Source organism: Mesoplodon mirus, assembly GCF_964341445.2.
Source record: "Mesoplodon mirus genome assembly, chromosome: 7".
NCBI classification, from domain to species: Eukaryota; Metazoa; Chordata; class Mammalia; order Artiodactyla; family Ziphiidae; genus Mesoplodon; species Mesoplodon mirus.
In genome coordinates this window covers 80,567,685-80,589,268 of record NC_138983.1, presented here as the reverse complement: position 1 = coordinate 80,589,268, position 21,584 = coordinate 80,567,685, and the positions used below count along the sequence as shown (strand labels likewise).

The window sequence follows — 21,584 nt, the reverse complement described above, 5'->3', positions numbered from 1 at the left end:
TTGTCTCATTTTTGAAATAAGGAGAACAGTGGCTATTACATAGGCTTGTCCTTAAGAGTGAAAGTAGATGTTTAATCTTTTCTTTCAATTTGTTTGAGACAGTGGGGATTAAGTGTGGCGATTTGGGACAGTTACATAACATATTGGATTGTCCTTCCTTGTATAGTTTTCACTCTGTGAAGCCAGACTCACTGGAGGTATAGATAGTTTCTCATGATAATTCAGGCTCCTTCATCCATGAAAGTACTCTTGCCAGGTGCTTTTTACTCATAGAGACAATCAATGTTGATGGTGCTTGGGATAAAACAAAAATTAAAGATATTAAATGGCAGGAATTAACTGCTTCAGATGCTATACCATGGCGAGAGACATAGGGGAAAGAGAAAGAAAAAAAATGAAATGAGAAATGTCTTACGTCAACATGTACGGTTTGAATCTATCTGCTTGGAACTTGACACACACCAGTATGCCAGATAATTTAATTTAATGAATAGTGGCTAGGGTGAGGTGAAATAGATCAGTTTTTTAATCTATGACTTTTCATTGAAGAACCCTTTTTGAAAAAACAATCTTCGGATCATGACTTTGAGGTCTGCAGTAATTCCTTTCTGATATTCTGGAATTACAGATCAAATGGCCTCATGATATCATGCGTCTCCGCAAAGGACAATATGAAAACCTGAGCCAGAGGCCCTGGGTGCCTGAAGCTGTCAGCATTAGAACCACTCCTTTGGTTTAAGGAGTCCTTCCAGAAAGGACTCATTTAAATGCAAATATACTATCAAGAGGGGTAACCATGTATCCAGTATCTGATTAGCAGCCATTAACAATTTAGCAGAGATTAGCTTCTCAGATTTATTATGGAGAGGAGTTGTCAGGGTGATTTGGCCCAGGCATCTGTCATCCACTGACTGCCAGGTCTCCTGCCCTCTTCACTACATAGGGATCTGCCTAAAGCTGGGAATTTAGTTTACTAGGAAAGAATTGGGCACTCACTGCATGAAAATCAATATTGTTTTACATAATTTTGACTTATGAGAAAGGGTAGGAGGAGAATTTCTATAATAATAGTACCTTTGTGTGTGTGTGTGTGTGTGTGTGTGTGTGTGTGTGTGTGTGTGTGATAGCTGCTCAGCTTAGGTTGATTAATCATACTCTACAGAAATCTTAAAATTTTATGATAAACATCTACCCTTTCAATGAGGCCAGAAATTATATCATGTAAAATATGCACAAATGTAGTCTAGGGATGGCAAAGCTATAGTAATAGAAATAGAATTGCGTTCAAGTAATTATAGCTGGACTAAAAATTTCCTGCATTAATATGAAAGCACGGATACAAGAGTACAAGAAAATGATCATTCATATGAAGATTGATATTTCATATTGAATATCTGTAACAGAAATAGGAAAATGGAAGAAGGGAAATGACTACAAACAGAACAGTAACTGTTTCTTTAGACATCGCTAAGAATTTACCTTGTTTTTACTGGTAAGGAGTTTACATATAATACCAGACCTATATAATACAGGTAGTATTCTATAATTGGAAGCCTAGATTTAATTGGGAAATGTATGTGTACTTAAGTGAGATGCTTGGTAAATGGCATATGATACATTCAATAGTGTGGTGTAAGCAATTCTCAAATAAACCCTTTTAAAAATAAATCATCATGTAGAAGTCATGAAATAAAACAATGTACTTAGGCATTGCTCTTTAAATTTTTTAACCTTAAGTTTTTAAAGAATCTAAGAAAACCAAAAAATCCCTTCTGGAGAAAGGTATACTTTGAATAAAACTTTTGCATTGTAATGAATAGATTATTAAATAGTATTTATAAAGAATTATGTCTCTATAATTATTCATTTTTTAATAAAAAGGAATATTCAACTTTTCAAATCAAATTTAAGCTTATAAGAAGAGGAAATTGAAATTTGATTAAAAAGTAAGTTTCAATGAACTGTGTTTGGTCATCAGGCAAGTGGATGTTCATCCATTCAGCAGATATTGATGGAGTGTCTAATATGTGCCGCTGTTCTAGGCACTAGAGCAGTAGGCTCTAGGAGTGAACAAATAAATCTCTTCTTTATGGATCTTATGTTCCAGTGGAAGGAGACCACCATAAATACATAAATATAGCATGTTAGTGGAAGGACCATGAAGGAGCAGCGTAATGATGCAAGGTTTAGGGCAAGTATATAGGGTGGTCAGGGAACATTTGAGCAGAGATTTGAAAGAAGTATGGGAGCAAACCGTATGAATACACTGAAAGAGAGGCTTGGTGTATGCAGGTGGGTGGGCTTATACTTTATGTGTTCCAAAGACTAGGAGGTTAGTTGGTTTGTAGTGAAATGATCAAAGGGGAAATTGTTAGAAGATAAGTTTAGAAAGCTAGGTTAGCGAAAAATCACTTAGGGTCTTTTAGGCGATGGTCAAGAGAGAACTTTAGAGGATTAAGAATTTGTTTTTGGACATACTAAATTTGCGATGGCATGTGTGGACATGTGAAGTAGACAACTGGATATATTAGTCTGAATTTCAGCAGCAAGAGATTATCATGGCTGTAGATGAAAATCGGTAAATCATCATGGTATTTAAAGTCTCTAGATTTAAAGATGAAATCACTTTATAAGTAGGTGTAGGCAGAGAATACATGATGTTGAAGGACTGAGCCAGGAGACACTCCATCCTCTAGAGGATTCGGCAAAGGATATAAGAAGTGAGCAGGGAGATAAGACGAATTGTCTCATGAGCCAAGTGGTAGGTGTTAGGAGGAAGAGGGAGTTATTATTAATCCTACTGGTAGATGAAGATGAGAACTGATCATTTAATCTAGGACTTGGCAACATATAATAGATATCACTAATAACCTTAAGAAGAGTAGTTTCTGTGTAGTGGAGAGGACAAAACTAGGTCAGTGGGAGATAATGAAATGAAACATTAAGTAGAGCTGTGTTGTTTGAGTCATTTTGCTCTAAAGAGGAGCAGAGCAATGGGGCAATGGTTAGAATTGGACATGGGAAGAAAGAAAGCATTTTTCCCTTTAAGATGAGAGGTATTAGACCTTTGCATGCTAATGAAAGCATCTGGTAGAGAGCAAATAATGGAAGATACAGGGAAGAGGAGACATAGTAGAAGAGAAATCCCTGATTCGGCCAGAAGGGAGGTATCCAGTGCAGAGTAGAGGGTTCGGCCTTAGAACAGAGGACAAACATTTCTTCTGCCAAAGGAAGAAGGAAGGCAGAACACGTGGTTTCAGATAGATCCAGGTAGGATGGTAGACTTGGTGTTTGGAGTTCACAGATATTCTATTTTGATCCCTCCTGTATTCTCAGTGAATTAGGAAGCAGCTGAGAATTTAGAGGAAGACATGTTATAGACGTAAAGAAAGAGGAGTTATGAAATTGTTCTCTAGGACAGAAGAAAAGAGAATTGATTCAGCAATCAGTTTTCTAGTAAGTACTAAGAGTTCACATGGGGTAAAATGATTATGAATTTAAATGAGGCAACTTAGAAAGGTTGCTCATTTTTTTCTCCAGCCATGTTTAGTTGTTTGGCCCAGACGCTGAATTGGCATAAGTTCTATTTCACTAGGGCTGGCATTTTGCACTGCCAATATGACTAAGAGTGAGGGCCAAGGGACTTCACAGTGTCTCTGCAAAAGAGTGATTCTAATGACAGACCATGGGCTCTAATCAGGGTAAGCAGAGAACTGAGGAATTACGCCTTGAGCGCTACACTTGATTTTAACTGCAGGTTGGAACACAAAACTGAAAATCTTGACTGATAATGGTATGGTAAGGGCAAACACAGCTAGAACCTCCACATTTCACTCTGTTACACAGGAATTCTCCATGTTTCTTTCAGCTGAATTCTTGTCTCTAATTTCTTGATTCTTAATTCAGTGACATTATCTGAGGGGAGGTATGCATTTTTGATAAAGACTTTCAGAAATGCATTTTACAAGACTACTTTTAATTTTAAAGTTGTTAGACTAGAAATAAGTTTAACAGAGCTTGCAATGTTTTCAAGTGCTTTTCTTTTCTCTAAAGAGACATTTGTTTGACTATTACACCGAGCACCATCCTTCAGGTGTTCTTCCTCTGGCATTGAAAATATGAGTGAAATGTAACAATTAAACAAACATATTATCTTCAAACAGATATGGATCACTGTTTTCTTTCTAATATGGGCCAAATCTTGCTATTGACACCATGTCCATTTTTTCCCCAGTGTAACTAGTTGATTACTAGTTTTCCCTTCATTGTGTGTATGAGACATGTTTGCCCCCTCATGGATGAACCTGGAACTGTCACCGTGAACTTTTTCTTGTTTTTATAGGGAAAAATAGACTGGAAGTATAGATATTGTGGTCAATGGGAATTATTTTTGAAGGAAATGTTGAGGCTGACCAAAAGAGGTTGAAATCACTAGATGTTTAACCTTCAATTAGTTTCAGAACTTGGGATTATGTTAAGAACCACACTTTAAGTGAATCTGGAAGAAGATGATAGACAAAAAAGTTTAAATTTTGACATCCTTTTAAAATATGAGAACACAGAATTGTGAAGAAAGCTAGTCTCACTCTTATTTAAATATTAAAATGCTTAATGTTTGTAACTTAACTCAGAAGGATGAGATGGCTTTTCTTCAATTAGTTTAAGATTATATAAATATAAATGAAGGAAAACCTGCCATTGATTAATCTTCACTTGCTACATATAGAATTATACAAGTTATGAGAAAGTCCATTCTTAGGACTGTGGGAACAACAATGAATCTGACTTTCCCTTAAGTGTTTTCCCTAACATTCTAGAAAAAATAACTTCAATGTGCTGATTTAGACATTTATGACTTATTTGCTTGTCACTGTTTCCGTTTCTAGGAATAAGACCCAGTTTCTTTCCTCAAAAGAGTTGCAAGTTGATATAGAGCCAAAAATTGCAATAAAGTGTAATCAATTCCACTGCAGAAGTTTGTACTTGATATAAATTAATAGAAGTGCAAGCAATGTATTTGAAGTTCATTCTAGAGGAGTAGTTCAGAATAGCTTCATAGAGGAGAAGACCTGAGCTATCTTGGGAAATGTTTAGACAGATGAGGAGTGGAGCCGGAGTTGGGAAGGCAAAGGCAGTGTAGCCTTAGAATGCAAATGTTCACAGACATGATCTTGTGGCTTATTCACCATTCTTACCGACCTAAGAAGGACACCTGCTGGTAGCTTCATCATCATCATCATCACCATCATGTTAATAAAGGATGGATATTTTTGTCAGGTAGTCAAACAAGCTCTTTACATGTAGCACCTAGATGTTTTCTACGATCCACCTTGAGTTCAATCATTGTAATTATTCTCATTTTTCACATACAAAAATGAAGACTCAGAGAGATTAAGTAATTTGTTCAAATCTTGGTGTGTGCCCTTTCAACTCCATGCTCTGTACCTCTGTGCTTAACAGGCTAGGATGATTTGCCCATATTAAGGGCTCAGATATTGGTTGATAAGTATAATAATCTCATAAAAGGTAAAGTGAAGTAATCTGCTTTGATGTTTATGATGCAGTTTGGTGAATGCACTTAAGTGCCAATAGATGAATAATAAAAGTTAGAAACACACAAAACATAGAGAATCAAAATTCATATATGTATGTCTGTTGGGAACAAAAAATCCTCCTGAATGTCTAACTTCTTAGTAAATATCAGGATATCACATACACATCATTAGGCAGCATCAATGGAGTATCCTCTGTACCCTGCAAGAGGGCACTGTTACAGATGCACAGAAAGAAAATTCATATTTCCTGCACATTATAAATAAGGACATACTATGATCACGCTTTAAGAATGAAGTAATTTGAATTTTTAACTTTTCCTTATCAATTGGTGTATATGAATCATGTTAGGTGAAGAATTATTGGTTGATTGGACATTTTATGTTTTAATTCTTTTCAGAAAACAGTAAACAAATCCCTTTAGGATCAAAATATCACATTCAGCAAATAAGTTATTATACTGAAGAAAGTGATGAATTCAGTAAAGTGTCTGGAATCTAAAATATTATTATATAAGAAGTAATTGAAGGAACTGGGAGTAGATGACATGAAGCAAGACCAGGAGAGAAGTAGGTGGTCGCTCTAAACTATTTTAGGAGTTGTCCTATGAAAAAGGGTTTAGACTGTCCCACACTGAAGATTTTAGACCAAGTAGACAGGTTTAGGTTGATAAAAGGATGAATATTTTGACAAGTAGAACCTTTCAACTCTAAAATGGACCGACTGCATTTTAAACTCAAGAACTCCCTGTTACTGAAGTGCTTTAACAGAGGTTGAAGTTAAGCAGTTGGAAAAGGAAGAGACTTTACAGTGAGAAAATTCTATGATTCTATGGTTTTCAACTCATAAATTTGTGTAGTTCATCCATTTTATTCATTGTATACACTTAAGTATATTGTTCCTCGAAATGGCCATTCAAAGTTGTTTCCTGTGCCACACACTATGAATGCTAGGGTTGGTCCTGTGTAAATCTTACCCCCATTGAATTAGTATTAACCCTAAACAAGCAGCTTTCTTCCATAAGGAAACAAGAAAAGAGGTTCAGAAATGTCCAAACTAAGTTTCTATAAAACGGTGTTATCGAATCTTATTTATCAAAAAACTTCAAACAGGGGCTTCCCTGGTGGCGCAGTGGTTGAAAGTCCATCTGCCGATGCAGGGGACACGGGTTCGTGCCCTGGTCCGGGAAGATCCCACATGCCGCAGAGCGGCTAGGCCTGTGAGCCATGGCCACTGAGCCTGCACATCCGGAGCTTGTGCTCCACAACGGAAGAGGCCACAACAGTGAGAGGCCCGCGTACCGCAAAAAAAAAAAAAAAAAGAAAAAAGGGAAGATGCAGACCTGTATGCTTCAGGATTTTCTCACCAAAACCCCACACAATTGCTTTACTATTCCAGCCAAGTATGGCCTAGCCCTACCCTCATCCCTGTTTTTCTTAGTTTAGTAATAAAGAAAGAGATGGAAATAAAGAAGAGATATTAGGTAGAAAGATATAAAATAGTGGGGAAAATAATATAAGTGAAGTCATGTACCACCACCATTTACTAGAAGTGAACTTTCAGCACCAACATTAATATTTTTTCCTGTTATATCTGTAAATGATAATAACTAATATGTGCATAACAATTTTCAATTTAATCAAATCTCATTTTTATAACTAACTACTTCGCTACAAGTAACACGCTAAGGCAACATCAATAGATGAAAAAAGGTAGTCCCTGGCCCCAAGGAATGTTGCCCAGGAGAACACAGATATATGTAAAAAATACAATCACAATACAGTGTAGCGAGTGCAACAACCAGGAATGAAGAAGTGCAAGGGTAGCAAAAAGGAGCGTGTGATCACAACACTAAAAAGAAGACTGCACAAAAGACATAATATGTAAACTGAGGTTTGAAAAATGAAGTGGGTTGCCCAGGTACCCCATAGGGAGAAAGGAATTCTTGGAGGAGGGAAAAGCATAAATGAAGACAGTGAATTGTTCATATAATCCAGAAGTGAAGTAGGCAGTGGCAGGAGAAATGATTGGACACAGGCGTCATGAATACTTGCAGGTCTGCATTTTAGCAAGTCCATTCTAAAGGAAACTTTGAGGATCAACTCGGGGGTGGGGGGCCGCGGTGGGGACAGAACTAGTCATTCCTGCAAGAAACACTGGAACCAGTTTCTACCAACCCACCAATAGAACGACTTCAAAGGCAACATGGTATCACAGAAAGGGTTTGTTTTTTTGTTTGTTTGTTTTTAGTTCATTAGGCCTCACTTAAAATTCTGATTCCACAATGCACTTGCTTTGGGATCTTGAACAACACTCATAACCTCTGCAAGTCTCAGTGTAGTAAGTTTATGTGATTACCTTCATCTGTAATATCTCTGCGATGCAATTTTAATGGAAACTCAAGTTCAGGTCAAAGACAAGTTTCTCTGTAACTTTTCCTCCGAATTGATTCAAAAGCCGTCTCTCCCGTCCTCATTTGGCTTCTCTTATGGAATCTCATAAAAACTTATATGACCTCTTTCGGGGTTTTTTTGTTGTTGTTGTCTGTTTGTTTTTTAATTTAAGTATAGTTGATTTACAATGTTGTGTTACTTTCAGGTGTACAGCACAGTGATTCCTTTTTCACATTCTTTTCCCTTATAAGTTATTACAAAATATTGAGTAGAGTTCCCTGTGCCATAGAGGAGATCCTTGTTGTATCTTTTCTACGCCTTCTTTGAATGACCACAGCACTTGTTGTCTGTATCAGTTTTATGTCTCTGGTTGCTTTGTGACTGAAAATGAAAAATTTCTATTTGTTCATGTCCTGGCCCTTCCTTAAAAATCTGTTCATTTATGTATTTCATATTTATTGACTACATCTTAGACACCGTGTTAACTGCTGGTTCTAGATGTTAGTAAAATATAGACCTTCCTGCTCAAAAGGTCACAGTATTTGTGGGAAAACAAAAAAATGAACAACCTATGTCTCAAAGAGCTTTGTACTTCCCAAAGAGAACACACCTAGTAGGTACAATAAATACATGTATCATACATAAATGTATAAATAGTTAATGGGATTAAAAACTAGAGATAACTGCTTTTCGATTCTGAGGAAATGATGATTATATTTCACCAGGAGCTCAACACCACTCTGAGAATGAGGGCTTAACCCCCGTCCTGACTCACTGCATCGCTTTTCTGTATAAAAACACACAAGTATGTACGTACGCTCTAGAAAAAGGCTTATCTGGCATGAATTTCAGATAGCAAGAAGAAAACTTCAAGAGGTTCAGAGAAGCATCCGGAAGCTCACGTGATTATCTGGCACTAATACAACTTGCTTGACAGGAAAATAGAGCTGTAAATCTCACAAAATTAGATCATCTTTGAAGAATTTCAAAACCTCCTGCTATTTATTGGAAATCCTAGAAGAACTGCTTCTTTTAAAGCATACTGATAATATGCTTTACAGCTTAATATTCAGAAGCCTATGTTTTGGCAAAGTGAGCTTCAGGAAAGAAGGAAACTTGAGGTTCAGTTCCGTCTACTCTGGAACCTCTGGTCAAGACATCTACTTTTGTGCTCAGCCATCTTATCACCTGTAAAATGGAGGCAACTCTAAGAACACATAGTTACACAGATGCTGCACAGTTTCACGTGTCATTGTCCTCATTTGTTTCAGAAAAACCAGTAACATCTAAGCTACGACTGCAAAGAGTGCAGTGTTCCTTGGGGTCACCTAGTGCAGCTCTGTCAAAGGAAAGAAAAGGAAAGGGGCCTAGAATAACTATAAATTTCCCAAGAGGACACTATTATTTTATGGTAAATCTGAGTCAAGAACCCTGATCTCTTTGATGACATTCCATTGTTCTTTCGTTGGATTCTGAACAACCCAGAGAAAGAAAGAGAAATAAAACTCCTCTGTGCTGTGTCACTGGTACAGGACGTGACAAGATTGGAATTGGAGAACTACATATTAACAGGTATTTGGGAAATTCTTCAAACTAATTAAGATATATACCAGGTCCATAAAAAACAGTATGTTTTCTCAAGATGATTCTGTGGAATGAACAGAACTGGTAACTGAAGGTGTCTGTGTGCTGCAGTTCCAAACAGGATGGGTGAATGCTTGTTTTCTGGCACCTTGAAGACTCCACCCCAACATACACATTAAAATAAAATTAACATTTCAACTGGGTCATAATTAATTCTGCATGTTCTTGTAAGTCAGCAAAATATTTCATATATCATTTAAGTTGTCACTCAGTTTTTTTTTTTTGTGGTACGCGGGCCTCTCAGTGTTGTGGCCTCTCCCGCTGTGGAGCACAGGCTCCGGACATGCAGGCTTAGCGGCCATGGCTCACTGGCCTAGCCGCTCCGTGGCATGTGGGATCTTCCCGGACCGGGGCACGAACCCGTGTCCCCTGCATCGGCAGGCAGACTCTCAACCACCGCGCCACCAGGGAAGCCCCTATCCATTCATCTCTTGATGACACTTAGGTTGCTTCCATATCTGGGTAATTGTAAATAATGACGCTCTGAACATTGGGGTGCATGTATCTTTTCAAATACATGTTTTTGAAAACACGTGTTTTTGTTTTTTTCGGATTTATACCCAGGAGTTGAGTTTCCAGGTCATATGGTAGTTCTATTTTTAGTTTTCTGAGAACCCTCCATACTGTTTTCCACAGTGGCTGTGCCAGTTTACATTCCTACCAACACTGTACCAGGGTTCCATTTTCTCTAAAAATTGTAAATTTTCTTCCTAGGTGTAATTGAGATGGTAGTTCAATAATAACATAAGATCAGGTGATGTCTAAAGAAATTTTAGAAAACCTGGATAAAGTAAGAAAACATCTGTTCGCTGGCATCTGAATGTTAGAGAGACACCAAGACATGTGGGCCAAGTTCTGGAGAGAAGGGAAACACAGACGCAAGCTTGACATTTGGTGCAGCTTTTCTCCTTGGGGCATTTGCTGATTCAAATCTTACAGCCTAGGAGCTGAAAAGCCAAGGAGTTCAAAAGACTAACCACAGAAGCTGCTGGCATCCCTTGACTTGTAGGTGCAGCACTCTAGTCCTGCCTCTGTGGTCACTGCCTCCGCCTCTTCTTTGTATATAATCTCCTCCTGTCTCTCACTTATAAGTACACTTACAGATGGCACTTAGGGCGAGGATAGTCTCAACTCAAAATCCTTATATCTGCAAAACTTTACCTTGTAAGGTAACATTCTCAGGTCCCAGGGATTAGAGCCTGAGATCTTTGGGGCCACCAGTCAGCCCACTGTAAGCCCTAAACGTCTTCTCTCCTGAGGAAGGTCTAGGCTGGGCAGAAACCCCGACAGACATCTACCAGAGGCCAGATTGAGAGCCCTTTTAGAAGGTCATTTCTCAGCTCATTTGAAACCTTGCTATTGCCCTTTTTTTTTTTCTTTTCTTTTCGGTACGTGGGTCTCTCACTGTTGGGGCCTCTACCGCTGCGGAGCACAGGCTCTGGACGCACAGGCTCAGCAGCCATGGCTCACGGGCCCAGCCACTTGGTGGCATGTGGGATCCTCCCGGACTGGAGCACGAACCCGTGTCCCCTGCACTGGCAGGCGGACTCTCAACCACTGCGCCACCAAGGAAGTCCTGCCCTTTCTTTTTTCCTCCTGTTTGTCCTCAACAGGGGGAAGCATTAAGAGTAAATGAGGGGCTTCCCTGGTGGAGCAGTGGTTAAGAATCCGCCTGCCAATGCAGGGGACACAGGCTCAAGCCCTGGTCCAGGAAGATCCCACATGCCGCGGAGCAACTAAGCCCGTGCGCCACAACTACTGAGCCTGCGTTCTTGAGCCTGCGAGCCAAAACTACTGAAGCCTCCATGCCTAGAGCCTGTGCTCCGCAACAAGAGAAGGCCATGGAATGAGAAGCCCGCGCAACGCAACAAACAGTAGCCCCTGCTCGACACAACTAGAGAAAGCCCGGGCGCAGCAACGAAGACCCAATGCAGCCATAAATTTAAATAATAATAATAATAATAATAAAATAAATGCATTAGCAGATTTTGGGTTTCCTCTCATCGTTAGTGTATTGCTTTCATTCCTAAGACGCTAAAAAATTGGAAACCACTCCACTTACCAGGAACACACTTAGCAACACGGATCCAGGGGAAGCTGTTTTCTTCCGTAGACACTTCATGACCCCGGTTTCCACAACAGCAGGCACTGCTGGCTCTGCCAAGTTGCTGGAGAAGGGCACCTTATCTGCAAAGTCACGAATCCAAATGGGCCCCCATTGGCAAGGGTGGAAGGAAGTTGTTTGGCTTAGCTTCTTGGGGGATCAGAAGATTGGGAGTTCTGGTGGGGGGACTGCAGGTACCTTGCTGTCCCTTGGTACAACGTCAGGGGAAAGAAAGGTCGCTGGTAGCTTCTCAGAGCTACCAGTTGGGGCTGTGCAGAGCGTCTTAGTAAATGCCATTTTGGTTGCAAATAACAGAAACTCAAACCGGCTGAAGCAAAAAAGGGGACATCTACGGGGAAGAAAAGATGGCTCCTGCCTGTCCAGACTCCTCAGCTTTGCTTGCCCGTTGATTCTCTAACCTTCCGCATTTCCTTTCAGTAAACTCCTTTTCTGTTTAAGTTAGCCACAGGAGATTTCTGTTGGTTGCAACCAGAGAATCTTGAGTGATACAAAAAGTCCTAGTGGAACCCAAGGGCAGGCATTACAATGGGCCTTTCCAAGGAAAGAAACCAAGAACCAGAAAGTCATCAGGAATCAGGGCAACTTTCTGCATCAGTTGGAATGCCTTCAGCTTTTTTTTTTTTTTTTTCCTTCATGGAGCTCATAATCCATTCATTTATTCAATAAGCAATTATTGAGTGTCTACCCTGTGCCAGGCACCCTGCTAGGTCTTAGAGTTCCATACAGGTGTAAAATATGCCAAGACCCCTGCCCTCAAGTAGCTCACATTCTAGTGAAGATAAGACATGTGAGCACATAGAGTATATTCACAACACAGAATAAGAAGAGCTATGCCATGGACACATATACACCAGCAAACATAAAATAGATAGCTAGTGGGAAGCAGCCGCACAGCACAGGGAGATCAGCTCGGCGCCCCGCGACCACCTAGAGGGGTGGGACCGGGAGGGCGGGAGGGAGGGAGACGCAAGAGGGAAGAGACATGGGAACACATGCACATGCATAACTGATTCACCCTGCCACAAAGCAGAAACCGACACACCATTGTAAAGCAACTACACTCCAACAAAGATGCAAAAAAAAAAAAAAAACAAGAGCTATGCCAGAGGGATGAAGCATGACTGTCTTCATAGACCTAGAAAGCACAGATGCAATTATCCTGGTAGAGAGGGCCTGGGCAGAGAATCGCAGGTAGGTGAACCTGTGTGCACAGAGAACATGGTGTGTATGAGAAGCTGCAAGTTTGCAACATCCGTGGAGCAAAAGAGTTCTTGCAAAAGTAGTGGGAGACATGGCTGAAGAAATTGGTTGAGGATGAAGCATAAAAAACCCACTGAAGTGTGATCTTTTTTTCCTGAGGAGGCATGGGGGAGCCATGGAAGACTTTTAAGCTGTTTGAGGACATGGTCAATTCTCTGGGTTTCAGAAAAGTCCCTCTGGAGTCTGGAATGTGGTGAAAGCTGGGCTGGACCTTTCACCAGCGGGCATGCTCAGTCGCTCAGGAAAGGTTTTTGCTCTGCCTTGGGAAATTTTTCACGCCGCTCTGGCAGCGGAGCTCGCCCCGCCCACGGCTTCTCCTCACTGGATTGGTTGAACTCAGGGAGGCTACCAGGAGGCCCAGTTGACCTCCCAACTCCACACCCCGGCCCCCGCCCGTTAACGCTCTGGGCGCGCGCTGCCTCCAGCTTTAAATAACAGAAACCTGGATGTGGGTAGATGGTAAAAATTTGGAGCCCCTCCCAAATGAACTCTAGCCATGTGGCTTGCTTTGTCTGATGAGATGTTGGCAAACACATGGCAGGTGGAGACTTGAAAAGTGTGCTTTGGGGCTTTCTCTCTCCTGTTGCTCTTGGAAACCTGTACCCACCACACGTGGCCTGGTCTGGCCTGCTGGGTGATGAGGGACCACACCAGGCAGAATCAGACTTCCCAGCTGAGGCCTTTCTAGACCAGGGTTTCTCATTCTCGGTACTATTGACATATTGGATCAAATAAGTCTTGGTTGTGGGCAGCTGTTCTGTGCACTGCAGGATGTTTAGCAGCATCCCTGGCCTCTACCCCGAGATGATAGTATCACCCCCACCCCAGTTTAACAACCAAAGTGTGTCCAGACATTGCCAAATGCCTTCTGGGAGGCAAAATGCCCCCAGTTGAGAACCACTGTCCTAACCCAGCTTGCCTGGCAATGACCAGGCAGGCATGTACGAAACCACCCTAAACTAGCCCCAGCCAAACCAACCAGACCAGTACAAGTGGCCAGCTTGACGCCTGGAATCAGGAGAACTAATAGTCGCCATTTTAAGTCACTAACTTTTGAGTGATTTGCTCCACAGCACAAACAGGTACATCTGACTACAGTGGCTGAAACTGATAGGATTGATTTATTTCTACAACAGGATGTACAGAGGTAGGCAGTTCAGGTACAGTGCAGAGCACAGTGATGCCACTAGGCTCCCACCCAGGCTTTTCATGTCTTTCCACTCCACTGTCCTTTGAGGTGGGCTTTGGTCTCTGGCTTGTTACCTGGTGATCCCCAACATGGCTGCTCCAGCTCCAAGTCCGAGCTCCAGGAGAGGAAAAGGAGACAAGGCAAAGGGACAAAGAGAAAAACTTTCTCCTAGCAAAGCCTTGCCTTTAATTCCAGAAGGGAAGCCCTGCCCAGGGCCTTCACCTGCATGTCACTGGCCAGAACTGAACAACACAGCCAGGTCTAGCTGCAAGGGAGGCTGGGAAATGAGGGCATTTCGCGTGCTGCTTATACAGTAGAGGGAGGCAATGACTAAGGGGCTTGTAGTGTCTGCTGCACTGTCTCACTGGGGGTCGTCTTGGTTTCTTCTTCTTTTTTTTTTTTTTGCCACACGGTGTGGCTTATGGGATCCTAGCTCCCTGACCAGGGATTGAGTCCGGGCTCTTGGCAGTGAAAGCGCAGGGTGGACGGCCAGGGAATTCCCTGGGGCTTGGTTTCTTGTCTCTACCTGTTGCTTATCTATCCTGGCCATCTCTTTCTAAGACTGGCTTTGTTTCTCCAAACACAGTGGGAGAAATGGCCACCCCAGCTGGGAACTGCATCAAGACTTTCAGCTCCGGGCCATTAATGACCTGTGTGGTAACTCCATGTCCCACTTCCAAATATCAAGGGCACAGGTGCTGATTGGCCCAGCTTGGGTTAGAAGAGAAACCTGATTGGTCTGGCTTGGGTAGACTATCTACTGATCAGCCAGTCAGGTGTGGCCAAGAGAGCAGCAGTAGGTAGGGTAAACCTGGTTGGGGAATGTGCATTCTCAGAGAAAGGGGTGTGTGGCTGAGGAGACACCTAAAGAACCATCTAGTTCAAGGAGTGAAGAAAGGACATTGCCATTGTGGGTTGCAATGTTGATATGATAAAGATTAACACGTCCTTTGAAAGACCTCAAATACAGTGGAGCCACATAGGCATTACATTTAACTTATGCAAATTCAAATATTTGTATTCAACCAAAGTATTTTTTTCCCACACAATTTGGCTTCCAAACATGAGCCAGCTACTTAACTACTGCCTGACCAAGTGATCTTTTCTGGTGCTGGAGATTGCTGTTTTGGATTTTGGGGATATGGTACAGTATAAGTAATATGTTCTTTATGGAAAACTGCTGGGATTTTCAAGATTATTTTTAAGGTCAGGTGATGCTCCCCCTTCTCACTGTGTAAGAAGTACCTTTAGTGGAAGATCATGCCAATCATTTTTCCCATTTCCTTCTAGTTTTAATCAGTATAAAGAATGCATTTGGTTTTAAAATATCAAAATACTTTTATTGTGGCTTTTTAAAAATAAAAAATAAATGATATTCATGGCTTCTGGCTCTTCCTCCTGTTTTGTTTGGTGGTCTCTGGCCGTACAAGAAAGGCAGGGAGAGAACAGATGGCTGGAGAGAAGGCAAAAATGAGGGTCTCTTCAAACACCACAGGAAAGGGGTGTGTCCACCTGGGCAGTGTGTGTTCTTTGATGACTGGGTACTTGGTCTGTCCTGATGGCCTGGGACTTGACCTACTGGGCTGTCTTGGTGCGGCAGAATGGGCAGCGTGAGATGGAGTTAGAAACCTGGGTTCCAGCCCCAATTCTTCAATTTACTAGCTGTGTGACTTTAGGTGGGCCATTTAACCTCTCTGGGCCTCAGCTTCCTCATTTGTAAAATGGGGAACATAATGCTATTTACCTCCCAGGGCTTGAGAGAGGATTAGACGAGAAGTGTTTTGAACACCGCAGAGCGCCATATAAACATGACTCACTGTTATGGAAGCGATAAAACTGGTTGCTGTTCACATTTATTATAATCAATTCAGATATAAATGCACTATACCATGGCCCCAACAGCCCTGAGGTTACCATTCTGTCCTGTGGCCCCAGTACACGCCCTGGGTTTTCTCCACTGCGGGCTTCTCAGAGCTCCTTGGAGGTATGACATTTGGGTTTGTCACTACCCAAACACATAATTGCATCTACCAGGCCTAGGAGTCTGAATTTCAAACTTATTCTTCATATGCCTGTGTATGTTTACATTCATAATATCTGTGAAAAGAACCCCTCTCCTCACACACTCCAAAATACAGTATTGTGCAAAATACCAGTCTAGGAAGCAACACACTAGGGTAGCAACCTTTAATGTCCTAAAAAAGCATCTTAGTAGTTGGACGCAGAAGAGTTACACTGACTCACGGAGGATCACGCGAGGCCCAGCGGGACGACGTTTCTAGTTCCTTCCACCAGGTTTAGAAAACAGAAGGCTCTGGCTGGATTTGCTGGACATTTCTCTCTTCAGCATCTCCCTTCCTTGGTCCATCTTTGGGGTGCCTTTTCTGGCTCCAACCTACAACAAGCAAGAGCAACAAATGCCCAAACTCTATAATTGTAGGGAGATCCCCAAATATTTCTCAAATGGCATTTTTTTTTTTTACTGAAAATAAAATCTTTGTTGTAAAAAATATTTATATATACACATAGACGTGAGCAAAACGAAGGTAAAATGATCCACCATTATCACACTACCCACAGGTAACCTTATTCACATTTTGGTGTACACTCTTCCAGATACACAGATAACGTTTTCTTCTGACATTTGCATCTTTTTTTGAACCAGCAGTTTCTGATGATAGGCAATTTCATTGGGATGGACTTTCTCTCGAAAAGCTGTTACTGAACTGAATGCCTTATGTCTCTGATGTCTTAGGAGGGTAAAATGCAGCATACTCTAGGGGGTCTGTCTAACCCTTTTCTGAGCACTACTCCTGGATCCAGGCAGCCATGTGTGTGACTCTGTCCCTGGTCATAGCTGATCGGGCACTTAGCACGGGCTGGGCTTTTAAGATGGTCACTCCCAGGATTTGGGTTATGGGTTCTAAGATGCTACTTGCTTCCTGGGCTGGTCCTTTGAACTGGGGGACCATGAGGTCATTCCTTCCTGTCACATGACTGGAGAGAGCAGAGATCAGGGGAGCCACACAGAGACACAGAGAGGAGATACGGCCTATGTGTGCGTGTGCGCATGCTTGTGTGTGTGTAAAAGAGATGATGCCTGAGATCTGATGGCTTACCAGTTCTATTTCGAGGCCAGTCTCTCTTTCAGCTCCCAGTTTTTATGAGGCACTCACCCCTATATCCTTAAAAAAGCCCCCTCCACCCCCTTTTTTTTTTTGCGGTACACGGGCCTCTCAGTGTTGTGGCCTCTCCCGTTGCGGAGCACAGGCTCCGGACGCGCAGGCTCAGCGGCCATGGCTCACAGGCCCAGCCGCTCCGCGGCATGTGGGATCTTCCCGGACCGGGGCATGAACCCGTGTCCCCTGCATCGGCAGGCGGACTCTCAAACACTGCGCCACCAGGGAAGCCCAAGGCCCACTCTTGGGGATGGAGTCGCCCAAGGTACACTTGGCAAGGAACCTGGAGGAAACCTTTCTGTACTGAGGAGATCCTAGACACCAAACTTCTAAGCTCAGGCTGGAGGGCAGGGAGAATGGGAAGCTGGCTCTTTGCTCTTAGCCGAAGCACCATCTGCCCCGCTTCTGTTAAAGCCAGAGGCAGCGTGAAGTTCCAGGGCGTCTCACATCTCAGAGAAGCACAATGTTCCCACAACATCCGGGGCCCATCCCAATATCTCCTCTGCCATTTCACATCCGCAGGTGGTCCTCAGACAAAACCTAGATGTAGGGCAGTTTCTGCCTCCTCCCAGCTCAGTCATATATGTGAGTGAATAAGTAACAAACTTCCAGTCGTTTCCACTTTGCAGGGTGGCAAACGTCTCAGATCAAGTGGGGCCCTCAGGATGCTCTCTATCCTCTTAACATCCTGCTCTGGGGAGTAACCACCTTCTGGTCTTAGCACAAGGATGCTGGTTGAGAAGCTTCTATTTTTCAAATATATCCCTCACCTAGAATATCTTCGTTTCTTCCCATGATAATTTGGTTGCCTCAGCATGACTGTGGCCTTTTATCAAACTTGAATGTCTCCTCTCTCATATTCAACCAAAATGTGTTTGGCTTTCTAGCTTCCTGAGAGCTCGCCTCTACTGTCTGCAAAGTGGGAACGTGGACTGGCTTAATTCCAGTTCCAGGGCTGATTTGTCAATGGCAATGTTTCAACATGTTCAAGATTTCATAGTCTTAATTCTCAACTTTGAAGAGAATTCTAGAGGATGTTTCCTTGAAATTTAAGAGAAATACCACTGGAAATGTATCAGGTTTATTACCTGGAGGTTTCTAACCTAAAGGAGGAAAAGCTAGCACTCACCTGGGTGTCAGATCTGCACTGATTCCCAGCTCTCCTACTGAGCTGTGTGGCTCTGGACAAAGAAAGTCTCTGAGCCTCAGACACCTCATCTGTAAATTGGGTATAATAACAACACCCACCCTATAGGGTTGTTGTGAAGCTTAAAAGAGATACTGCACGTCGAGTGTTTGGCTCTGTGCCCGGCACATGCCAAATGCTCAATACATAATAGATGTGGGATAACTGTCCACTGGGCTTCCTGCTGACGTTCTAGGGTTTTCTCTCTTCTCTCTTCTGGCTCACCTGGAAATGTGAGTTCTGCATCTTTGAGTTCTTCATCAGCTCTCCAAACATTCGTCTCTTTAACACAGAAAGAATATTGACAAAATTTAGCGTATGTTCTTCTTTGCCTTTTGCATCAGAGAAAAATGGATTTTTCTCAACTTTCAGATGCTACCCATTTGGATGGAATGTTGAGCCTTCCTAGGTGAGGAGGTGAGGATAGAGGTCTGCAGAAGGGGGTGTGGCTTTGGGGCAACGCTACACTGTCCTGCTGCACCTTTTAGGGAATCTCTGTTCCAGATTCCAGCAGAGAAGGAGGTGGTCAACCAAGAAGGCTATGAAGGATACTGTATTCTTCTTGGAGGACAGATCTGCTTTAGCTGGAAGCAGAGCCTCCTAGATCAGTGGAAGAGGCTGTAGATGTCCAGTGGCTTTCCACCCAGTGGAAATGTTGAAAGCTCCAGTGGCTAACCTCCCTGGCAGGGACTACAGGGGCCTGTTGGGAAGCCAGCATCACTGAAAACCTGGAGCTTGCCACTCCCCTGGGGTTTGATTACTATTGCTGACCCTGATCTGCTCAAGACCCTGCACCTCAGGGGCAGCTCATCAAAGAAAGAGCATCCCCTAGGCACTGGAGACACAAAAGTGAGAGGGAACTGGGGTCTCCCTTGCAGACTGACACTCCGCAGGTGAATGTGCAGTGGTGTCAGGAAGGAGACGTTCTCCTAGAGCCCTGAGCATCCACTGGGGTCGCCAACCTGATTCCTACAGCGGCCAGGAAAGTAAAAGAAGTGGGTGAAGTGAGCTGGGGTGGTGGTGGACAGCAGCAAACACATGAGCCCAGGGCCTTTCTAAGGGGCCTGGAAGATGGAGGCTTGTGATGGTGGCTTGTGGGTCTGTGGGCCTAGGGTCGCCAGATCTTCCAAGTTTCCCAGAGAAGCTGGAAATCCAGAGTATTCCAGGAAACTGCCCTATTTTGAAATGTAACTTCAAAAAAAATCCCATGAGCCAAATGGAATATATCTGTGGGCTGCCATCTTGCGACACCTGCTTCAGAACCTCCCTGCTTGGTGTCTAGTTGGTGCTCAGTAAATGTTGGAGGGGTTGCCAGATAAAATACAGGATGCCCAGTTAAATCTGAATTCCAGAATGAAGCCAACAAATTTGTGAGTGTGAATATGCCCCGTGTAATATTTAGGACATTTATACTGAATAGCTTTTGTTGTTTATCTGAAATTAAAATTTAACTGGGCATCGTGTTTTTGGTTTGTTTGTTTTCCCCTAAATCTGGCAACCCTACCGGGTAGTCACAAAACTCAGGGAGGAAATAAGGCTGTCTTTTGGGACAGGGCATAGGTGCTTACAAGACTCTTCCATTCTCCCAGAAGGATGCTAACTCTACCCTCAGAGGACTGTCTGTGAAGGCTGATGGGCCCGTATTGAACTGACAGTTGCCCTCCAGGCATTTTCCGTGGAGAAGGCCTCGAGCCTGCAGCCACTCAGTATTTATCACAAACTCAGTTGAGACAATCACTATCCAAATTCCCAGATATTATAAAGCAGGGGTTAGTTGTAAACCAACAGCCTTCTTCTCTCCCACCCCATCCCCCGCCTTTTTTTTTTGCAGAACCGTTTATCCAAGCAAAATCCCATGAGGAACTTGGGGTATAAGATAATGGAGAGCTTCTCTGGCGGGAGAAAGGTGTGTGTGCTTTGAGAGTCACACCTTTCCATGGCACCCAAAGGCTCCAGGGAACCCCAGTTTGAACATTGCTGCAAAATTCCTTCCTGGATTAAGTTCCGTCAGTGGGCAACTGGGCACTGAAGGGCAGAGCCTGGCCCCTGTGCACCTGCTTTTCCTGAACTTTACTGAACACACTGGGATGTGATGAAGGGGGTGCGGGAGGGTCTTCTTCTTTAGCCTTCTTCTATCCGTATGCTGCATAGGCCTGGCCACATGGTTCTACTTCATCATTGTGGGTGGAAGAGTACCACCCCAAGCCCCTCCCATCCCACGCTCCTCCTACACAACATCTACCAATTGTGGGGCTTCCCTGGTGGCGCAGAGGTTGAGAGTCCGCCTGCCGACGCAGGGCACACGGGTTCGTGTCCCGGTCAAGGAGGATCCCACATGCCGCGGAGCGGCTGGGCCCGTGAGCCATGGCCGCTGAGCCTGCGCGTCTGGAGCCTGTGCTCCACAACGGGAGAGGCCACAACAGTGAGAGGCCTGCGTACCGCAAAAACAAACAAACAAACAAAACACACAAGTGGCACAGAGGAAGCCAGAATCTTGAGAATACCTGGGCCCAAGGAAATCTTGGAAGATAGTGAGTTAAAGAGAATAGTGAGGATAATGACGATGGTAGGAGAGGGTGAATGCTTTGTGGTCCTATGTGCTAAGGCTTTTGTATACAAGCTCCCATTGGGAAGGCTACGAGCTAGGTGCCATTTTTATTCTCATCTTAAAGAAGAGGGATCTGAGCTAATTAAGCAGAGGGAAGGTTAGGGGCTTTTCCTGGCTGAGACCACAAGGCAAAGCGGTGGTCACGCCCCCTAGCCAGGACTTGATTGGCTGGAGATTTGATTGGCAGGAGAGCTGAGCGGCTTCTCCTGCCAGAAGCAGCCGGTGCCCTTCAGCCTTTCTTCCACTTCAAGCCCTGAGAAAGGGCTTGCGTGCTTCCCAAGTGGCAACTTCTGTGCATTTAAAAATTTCCTCTTGAAAATCCCAGCCTTAGCCCTTTCACAAAAGGTATCTGGGTCCTTTCTTGGCCGTGGCCTAGTCGTATTCACCAAAGAGAAGAGCGCGTCCCATAAGAGCTGGCGGCTTTGGGAGGACCGGGGAAGGCGTCAG

General features: G+C 43.3%; 1 protein-coding gene and 1 pseudogene across 2 annotated transcripts in view; both read right to left on the bottom strand.

Annotated features, from left to right (window-relative positions):
* Positions 1-21,584, bottom strand: part of LOC309808828 (centrosomal protein of 78 kDa-like) — a 1,511,271-nt pseudogene that overhangs the window by 161,940 nt on the left and 1,327,747 nt on the right. The gene's annotated exons all lie outside the window — the stretch shown is intronic.
* Positions 16,443-21,584, bottom strand: part of LOC309808000 (forkhead-associated domain-containing protein 1-like) — a gene marked incomplete at both ends in the record, with an annotated part of 98,335 nt that continues 93,193 nt past the window's right edge. The window contains one exon of the mRNA XM_082628011.1: positions 16,443-16,559. Coding sequence (XP_082484137.1) covers positions 16,443-16,559 — 117 coding nt within the window. The remainder of the gene's footprint in view (positions 16,560-21,584) is intronic.